At 36.6% G+C, this 10008-nt stretch overlaps 1 protein-coding gene across 1 annotated transcript in view; it reads left to right on the forward strand.

The window, feature by feature from the left end:
• The window catches only part of LOC102822740 (guanylate-binding protein 4-like), a 128795-nt gene extending 126868 nt beyond the window's left edge, over positions 1–1927 (forward strand). The window contains exons 8-10 of the mRNA XM_006831062.1: positions 463–565; positions 869–1062; positions 1715–1927. Of these exons, the coding sequence (XP_006831125.1) occupies positions 463–565; positions 869–1062; positions 1715–1927 (510 nt within the window). The remainder of the gene's footprint in view (positions 1–462; positions 566–868; positions 1063–1714) is intronic.
• The last annotated feature ends 8081 nt before the right edge of the window (positions 1928–10008 follow it).

The following is a 10008-nucleotide window of genomic DNA, read 5'->3' on the forward strand; positions in this document are numbered from 1 at the left end:
TAGAGACACTATGCACTACAGAATGGAAATTACCAGATCCTTCACCATCCTCACAATTGCTATTACATTTGAGATGATTGCTGTTGCCACTGTGTCATACCATTTCACCCTTGTTAAGAAAGGAGGAAACAGAATTTTCAAGTCTATGAAAACAACATATGTTATGTGTTTTGAGAACTACACACATAATTGATTGTGTGTTTCCTGGTAGGAAAGTGGACAGTATCACTGGGAATAGAGGCTAGAGAGATAGAAAAGAGGCTGTGATTGAGGGATTTTCACAGCCTTAAATGGATTTGGAATTTACATTGGGTTCACAGAAAAAAAAGGAAGTTCTGGGTTATGCTAAACATATTTTAGACAATTCAGAGTCATGTTTGAAGTTTCAGGGCACAATTCTTTCACAACAAGAGGCTAGATCTCTACTGCCTGAAGTGGCTTTACTTCTTGTTGCTTCCTCAGGCAAATGAGGTCCTCCAGAGATTCTTGCAGTCACAGGCACCAGTCGAAGAATCCATCCTGCAATCAGACAAAGCCCTCACAGATCGGGAGAAGGTCATAGCAGGTACAGTGGCTGGACTCATCCCACTAAGGAGTGGGGAGCTTCCTGAAAGGTGCTCTGATGGATTGAAGAATAAGATTATCTGAAATGTGGAGATTCCCATTTTTTAATGAAAACATGTTCTACTGAGTCTGAAAGTAACCAGGGAAGTTGTAGTTATTCTGAAGTGCCTTTGGTTATGTGTATACCAAAAGAATACAGAGACTTATACTCTTCTTTTTTCAGTCAGTTTGATGCCTTATGTCAGGAGGGTAGAGATTCAGGCTTGACTTGTTCTCTTCTCTCCCTACATCCTTTGTGGGACAGCGGAACGGGCCAAGATGGAGGCGATAGAGAAGGAGAAGGAGCTGCTGAAAGAGAAACAGAAGGAGCAGCAACAAAAGATGGAGGCTCAAGAGAAGAGCTTCAAAGAAAACATGGAGCAATTGAAAGAGAAGATGGAAAAGGACAGAGAAGCACTCCTAAGAGAGCAGGAAAGGGTGCTGGAACATAAACTGAAGGTAAGTCTATCCTGGGTCTGGGCTGTGTCTGACAGACATTTTCCTGGTACCTAAAGAAGAAAAGGGTCAAAATGTAAAGCAAAACTGTGGTCTCCAATGGAAGAATACAGGTATTTGGTTTGCTAAAATCTGCAATCCATCAGGATGCTACTGAACTCCTTAAGTCCCCAAGATTCTAGCGCCTTCTTCCTTGTTAGTCTTTGGAGAAGACAAAGAGTATGCACAGCTATTTGCTGCAATTGCACAATAATCTCATTGTGCCCTATTTGAATATTACCTTAGTCCTATAGTCTTTATGATTCCTAATACTACATCAAAGAGACCGCAAGGAGATCCATAATGTCTTGAAAGTATTAGATTTGCCCTCTCATGAAAGACAGAGTGCTCTGACACCTTGTGTGTTTGTTTCCAAATCTGACTGAGTCATCCTATGCAACTTAGAGTAATATACATTCATTGTCTTGATCTGGATCTTAGTAAGCAGTTTACTATACAGGATTAGCAGTTCTCATTATTTTTTAAATGTTTGTGACCACACTTCCTCAGTTGAAACTGGAAATTAATTTCCATTAAACATTGCTTTTTATTTTCCAAAGGACAAAACTGTTACTCTTGATATTTGTTTTTCAAAGTTACTTTTTCCCCTTTATAGGTCCAAGAAGAATTGCTTATGGAAGGATTTAAAAAGAAGTCTGAGGAGTTAAATAATGAGATAGATAAACTACAAAAAGAGATTGAAGCAGCAAAGAATCATTCAGGATTTTCAAATCTCCTCGATGTAATTGGCGATACATTAATTGTACTACCTGGTGCTAGTAAATTTATTGGGGTAGGGATGAAAATTATCAGCTCACGTATAAAATAGATTAGAATTCCTGTAGCAGAAACTATAAAAAGTGGCTTCTTTTGTCTTAAGAGTAGAATATAGTTGGTCATTTAAAAAATATATATCATCTTTGTTTCATTGAGGAAAACCTTTAAAATAAATATTACCAAAGTGATAAACAAATTTGTGTTCCTCAAACTAAGTTTTCATCAGATTAATTAAGAAATAGAAAGTGGGCAAATAGAAGATAATGAAAATTTCACAGAAAAGATACAAGCAAAACTATTCACATTATGAAGCATAATTTTCACTAAACCAATTTACATCTTATATTTTATAAGTTAACTAGACAAAATATGTGATGCATACATACAAGGAATACATACTCATAGCAATTACAGTCCTCATTTCTGCATGAGAAACCCAAAGTGGCCACAGGGCATTCTTAACTGTGCTTTGTACAATAGAAATAGCCTGATATAATCAACCTGATATCAGTTTGTTGACTGATCCCACCAGAGTATGAATGGTACCATATCACAGACTCAGTGTTGGTCTCTGCTTCTGGCAGACTAGGCACTCAAAATTGACTGCAGCCAAGTCAAATGCATTTTTGGACAATGAATGCCATCCCTCTTCAATTTGTCATTCCTAATATTGTAAACCATATGACTGTCAGAATCAAAATGGCTGTTACCAGTTCATTTCAACACACTAATGCGAGGATATTGATCTTTCTATGTTCCACTTCTTTTTTTTTTTTTAACAATTTCGAATTTTCCTAGATTCATACTTTGAACATTCCATGTTCTTATTTTTAATAGATGTTTACAGCTGCTTCTTTTCATATTTGAGTTGTACATCATCACCAAATTAAGGTCTTGAAAGCTTTACTCCATTTGCATCATCATAGTCAACTCTACTTTGAGGAGACTTCTCTTGCCCAATAGCATTTTCAGTGACTTCCAACCTTAGGAACTTATCTTCCAGCAGTATATTTGACCATGTTTTGTTGCTAATCATCATGTTTTCATCTCCTGGTACTGTATTTGACAATGATCAGCTGCCAGTCATAAGATTTTGAGTCTGTAAACATTCAGAGGTGGTCTCCCTCTGCTTCTTCCTAGTCTGTCATAGACTGGAAGTTCCCTGAAACTTGCTCAGCATGTGTGACTGCTGGTATTCAAAATACTGATGGAACAGCCTCCAGCACCACAGCAACACGTGACTCACCACAGTAAAACAAACTGACAGATGAGTGGTCCTGGGGCTTAGTGGGGACTGCATGCCCAAATACAGACCGCCTAGTCACCATGCAACTTGAGCTTCCCATCATGAACTTGGCATTGTCTGACCCTCAGAGTCACAAATTTCCACATTCACTGCAGCACTACACCATTAAATGAATGTGGTATAAATGAGTTCAGATTCAATAGGACATGAAGGCATATGTAAGCTATACTCCCAGGGTAAAGTAAAATTTTTTCCAGTTGAAAGATGTTTCTTCCATTTCAGAAAGAAGAGACAATTGTCAGCTTGGGTTCATCCCCTTGACTATGCCTCATGGTACCCCCATTTAGCACAAAGTAGCCAGAGAGAAGTATCTTTCCATTTTCCAAGACTGAGAAATGAACAGGTAGCAATTGAAATGGGGCAGTGAGAAACTAAGGGCACCCAGCAAGTTTTAGCTTGACCAAGGTAATTTGAGATCAGGATAACCATAAAAGATATAGTTAAAACATAGCTTCTTCCCTACCTATAAACCATAATCAATTATTACATAACACATAATATCTTTTTTTTTTTTTTAGATATTAATCATTTCTTCTTTTAGTTGCTAGCTAATTCATTCTGCAAGAACTATCCCAGAAAGTGGGGAAAACAGATACCTATTTCTTGTGAAGACCACTGATATCCGTCACTGAGAAAAATCCAACAGTATCTATCACAGATAACATATCCAAAATGGTTAGTGAGACTTGAGATAAACAAAGCAACAAAGAAGTTTCTGAAATTACTCAGGCTCCTACCCAAACACAAGATCACTATAAATCCTCCCTCTACTTTTTCCTTAGAAAGACAGTAAAGATATTCCACTCACTTGTTCTCATGGGTATTGATACTCAATAAACACTTTGCTCTTTTCTCTGAGTCCTGTGTCTGAATATTGGCTCCATCGGTGGTAGGTGATAAAGAAACCTTCTGATTACAGTATTCCTCAAACAGTATAAAAGGATAATGGAGAGAGTCAGGGCTTGATGGTGGCTAGGGTGGAAGTGCAGTGAAGTTCGCTGTCAGCAATACCACAGAATAGAAGGCAAAGAAGATTCAGGGCTGAGCTCCAAAACTCAGATTCACAAAGACAGGAATGTTTAAAAGGTTTGAAGGCTTATAGATAGTGGAACTTGTAGCAAAAGTAAAAATTGCATATTTTTAAATCTGCTGGGCTCAGCGGCTGGACCAGATGACATCTTGGGCAAAACCAAATGGCAATAGTAATTGGGGGAGCAGACACACCATAGAAAAATGCTGCAGGAACCTCAGAGCAAAGGTGGACAATACATTTTGTCAGTTTTGCTTTGTTCTGACTTTCTTATGTTTTGGTATCTGTTCATTGGCACCACCAGTGCTTGTGTTCTTCCATTCTGGTGACTAGAGGGGGTGTCTGAGTTAGTGACATCCCACATACTCACCACTGATGGGTTCTTCTGCCATGCATGTGAAAAGATATTCTCAGCCCAAGCGCTGGCCCTGAACTATTTATTTTTTATTTATTTGTTTGTTTTAAATATGGGAATGGCCAGGACAAGTAAATAGAGAGGGAAAGAGAGTTTAAAAACAAAACAGGCCGAAAATTAGATTAGCATAATAGCCAACAATGGCATCTTGAAATCACTCAGCCAGCTTTGAAGGCAAGAAGCTGCAGAGAGGACATTAAAGGCATACTCATATTAGGCTACTGATTTTTTTTCCCCCTTGTTTCACTCCTCTCCTTTTCCTACAACTATAGACTACAGCACTCAGTCTAGTTTTGTCTTTTCGTTGTTGTTGTTGCTTTTTGGTATTGTCTTTTTCTTTTTTTGGATGGTGCTGTTTTGTTGTTTTATGCTCCCCCTTCCACTTTTAGGGGACTCTTTCTCTCCCTAAATTATCCAAGAAGAGACAGCAATTGCTGCCTTATATTCAAGCTACAATCACACTATATAAAACACCAAAACACAGGCAAGAACCAATACCAACTGCCATTATCAGGGAGGCAGACAACACCTGTGAAAGTTACTCTGAGTTAAGCAATAAGAAGAGTGAAAAGGGAAACCCACGTCCTGATCACATCTACCTGGAAACAATCAGAAAGCATAAAAAACAGTAAAAGAGCATACTGAATTAAGTATTAAGGCCACAGAGAAAAACTAAATATGTCCAAGAAGCAAAAACAGATGACCATATCAGTACATGTCCAGAAACAAGATAAAGTGTCTGAGACAAATGACCTAGAGGTAGACCTGAACTCCATTCTGGAAGGAGGGCAGGCCTTGGAAATGCCTGAAAAGGAATTCAGAAAAATGTTTATAAAATGTTTCAAAACACTTTACAATAGAGTTGAGAAAAATAAGGAAGAAGTCAGGAAAGTGCTACAGGAACAATCAAATAAGATAAATACAGCATTGTAAACAATCCAAAACTTACAGAAAGAGGTCCAAACAATCAATAATAGAATATCAGAAATAGACAATACTCTGAAAGGGCAAAGGCATAAAATAGAAGAGATGGAAGGCAGAACCTGTGAGCTGGAAGACAAAGCTACCAATACCACTAAGATAGAAGAGCAAACAGAAAAAGAGGATAAAAAAAATCTGAAGAAGTTATAAGATTCATGTTGGACAACATGAAGAGAAATAAGAATTATTGGCATTCCAGAACAAGAAGAATCACATAAGTCCACAGGGTAAAGAGTTGAACTGCTGGAAGAAATTTCTCTAACATCCTGAAAAGTGAAAAGATAAACTTTCAAGAAGCTGAATGAACCCTAGGAAGGATAGACCCCAAAAGAAAATCACCAAGACATATCATAATCAAGCTTTCCAAAAACAAATATAAGGAGACACTCCTGAAAGCAGCTAGGGAAAAGAGATGTGTCACATACAAAGGCAAGTAAGTCAGATTAAACTCTGATCTCTCAGCAAAAAGCATGCAAGCAAGAAAGCAATGGGGAGACATATGTAAAACCCTGAAAGAAAAAAACTGCAAACCAAGAATCCTTTATCCAGCAAAGCTATCAATCAAATACAATGGTATAATCAAAACATTCCAGGATAAACAGACTAAGGGGTTTTACCAAAGCCAATCCTGCACAACAAAACATCTTAAAGGGAGTCCTGTAGACTGAGAATCAACAAGAAGAGGCAACAACCATAGATTGGCATACGTGGCAGCACCTCCCAGAATCAACAGAAGGAAGAGTCAAGAAATCAACAATAGGAAGATCAAGGAAATAAAGTCAAAACTATAAGAACAAACTCAGAGAATCGGGGAGATCAGTCTATGATCCAAACAACTACAATGTAAAACAAGGTAAACACATAGGAACAGAGATAGAGATAATGAGAAGGTCAGATAAATTACAGGATAAAATAGACTGCACTAAATGGAGAGAAAAGTTAATGGACTATAAGGTAACCTCAAAGAAAATTAACACTTCACAAAATACCAAGAAAATGAAAATCTAAGAAGAACATGGAAACATTAAAACTATGAGGAAACTCAAAAGAAAGAACACAAAAAGCATGAACTCAACAAAGGAAGACACACAGAACAAAAAAAAAAAAGCAGCAACACCACAAAAAAAACAAACATAATGGCAGCAATTAATCCATACTTATCCATAATTGCACTGAATGTAAACAAATTAAATGCACTTGTAAAGAGACAGAGAGTGGCAGAATGGGTAAGAAAACAAGATCCTTCAATATGCTGTCTGCAAGAGACACATCGCACACACAGAGGCAAAAACAGATTAAAAGTCAAAGGACAGAAAAAAATATACCAAGCTAATTGTAATAAAAAACGAACAAAAGTGGCAGTACTAATCTCTGATAAAATAAACTTTAAAGCAAAAACCAGCATAATAGATAAAGATGGACATTTTCTCATGATTAAAGGACAATTGAACAAGATGAAATAACCATAATAAATATCTATGCCACCAATGAAAGAGCTCCAAAATATATAAAGTAAACTCTAAAAAATTTAAAGAAAGAAATAGATAAATCTACAGAAATAGTGGGTGATTTTAATACACCACTTTCAAAAATGGATAGAACAACCAGAAAGAAACTTGACAAAGACATAGAAGAACTGAATAACACAATCAGCCAACTAGACCTCATAGATGTGTACAGAGCATTCAACCTAACAACAACACAATACATATATTCTTTTCCAGTGCACATGCAACATTCTCGAGAATAGACCATGTCTTAGGCCACAAAACAAATCTTCATAAATTTACAAATATCAAAATACTACAAAACATCTTCTCAGACCACAATGCCATCTAATAAGAAATCAACAATAGGAAAACCAAGGAAATAAAGTCAAATGGAAACTGAATGACACCCTGCTGAAAAGTGACTGGGCAGTAGAAGAAATTAAAGTTGAATTCATAAAATTCCTATAAAGAAAAGAGAATGAAAACACAACATACCAAAATCTTTGGGACATGGCAAAAGTGGTGCTGAGAGGACAATTTATTGAAATAAATGCACATATCCCAAAAGAAGAAAGAACCAAAATTAACTCATTAACACAGCATCTATAACAATTAGAAACAGAGCAGCAGAAGGAAACTACAGCCACCAAAGAAAAGAAATAATAAAGATTAGAGCAGAAATAAATGAGATAGAAAACAGAAAAAACTATAGAATCAACAGAACAAGAAATTTGTTCTTTGAAAGGATTAACAAAATTGACAGACCATTGGCAAACCTAACAAAAGAAAAGAAGGAGAAGACACAAATAACATGTATTAGAAACCACATGGGTGATGTCACAATGTAACCAAAGGAAATCAAAAGGATAACAGAATACTATGAAGAGTTGTACTCCAATAAATTTGAAAACTTAGAGGAGATGGATACATTTTTAGAAAAACATGACCTACCTACACTTACACACAGTGAAGTAGAAAACCCGAACAGACCTATAACAAAAGAAGAAATTGATCAGGTCATCAAAAGACTCCCAACTAAAAAAAGTCCAAGCCCAGATGGCTTCACAGGTGAATTCTACCAAACATTCAGGGAAGTGCTGTCACCAGTTCTACTCAAATTATTCCAGAAGACAGAGGAGGATGGAAAACTTCCTAATACGTTTTATGAACCCGCATACCAAAACCAGGGAAGGACTTTACTAAGAAAGAAAACAATAGATCAATATCCTCATGAACATTGATGCAAAAATTCTCAACAAAACCTAACCAACAGAATCCAGCAACATATCAAAAAGATAATACATCATGATCAAGTGGGATTCATATCAGGAATGCAAGGATGATTCAACATTAGAAAAATGATCAACATTATCCACCATATAAATAAGAAAAAAGGAAGAACCACATGGTCATATTGATTGATGCAGAAAAGGCATTTGACAAAATCCACATCCATTCTTGATAAAAACAAGCAACAAAGTAGGAATTGAAAGGAAATTCCTCAACATAATTAAGAACATATATACAAAACCAAAAAGATACATTACGCTCAATGGAGAGAAACAGAAAGCCTTCCCTCTGTGAACAGGAGCCAGACAAAGATGCCCTTGGTCACCACACATATTCAATATTGTGCTGGAAGTCTTAGCAAGAGCTATATGGCAAGACAGGGAAATTAAAGGCATCCAAATTGGCAAAGAGGAAGTAAAACTCTCTCTATTTGCAGATGATATGATCCTATACGTAGAAAACCCAAAGACTCCGTCAAAAAGCTACTAGACCTCATAGGAAGATTCAGCAAAGTGGTAGGATATTAGATCAACATACAATAATCAGTTGGATTCCTCTATACCAAAAACAGCATTGAAAAGGACATTAGAAAAGCAATACCATTAACAATAGCCACCCAAAGGATGAAATATCTAGGAATAAGTGTAACCAGAGAAACAAAGGGCTTATACAAAGAAAATTATAAAACACTACTACAAGAAACTAAAAGAGACCTAAAACAATGGAAGAATTACCACGCTTCTGGATAGGCAGATTTAACATTGTGAAAATGTGAATACTACCCAAAGCAATTTAGATATATAATGCAAATCCCAATCCAGATTCCAAAGACATTCTTCAAAGACATGGAGAAAACAATTACAAACTTTGTATGGAAAGGAAAGAGACCCAGGATAAGCAAAGCACTGTTTAAGAAGAATGAGGTTGGAGGCCTCTCACTTTCTGACTTCAAAATTTGCTACACGGCTGCAGTGGTCAAAACAGCTTAGTACTGGTACAATGAAAGATACATAGATCATGGAACAGAATCAAGAATCCAGAAATTAACCCATCTATACACAGTCAACTAATTTTTGACAAAATACCTAAATATATCACATAGGTAGGTGATAGTCTCTTCAACAGAGGGTACTGGCAGAACTGGAAAGCGATATGCAAAAGATTGAAACAAGACCTTCACCTCATGCCTTACACACACACACACACACACAAAAAAAAAAAAAAAAAAAAATTCAACATGGATTAAAGACCCAAATGTGAATCCCAGAATTATAAAGACCATCAATGAAACAATGGGAACAAATGTGAGGACATGAACTCAGGGAATACACAGACTACCAAACATTTTGTAAACTCCATAAATAAAAGTAGACAAAATAGATGAGTGGGACATACTAAAAATTAAAAACTTATGTGCATCAAAAGACTTCACCAGAAGAGAAAAAAGGGAACCCACAGAATGGGAAAAAAATCTTTTTGCAATGACGCATCAAATGCTGGACTTATTTCTAAAATATATAAGAAATTACAAACCTCTACAAGAAAAAGACAAATAACCCAATCAAAAAATGGGCGCAGGGCATGAACAGACCACTTCACCAGGTTGGAGATTCAGGCAGCC

Source organism: Chrysochloris asiatica, unplaced genomic scaffold, assembly GCF_000296735.1.
Source record: "Chrysochloris asiatica unplaced genomic scaffold, ChrAsi1.0 scaffold00002, whole genome shotgun sequence".
Taxonomy (NCBI): Eukaryota; Metazoa; Chordata; class Mammalia; order Afrosoricida; family Chrysochloridae; genus Chrysochloris; species Chrysochloris asiatica.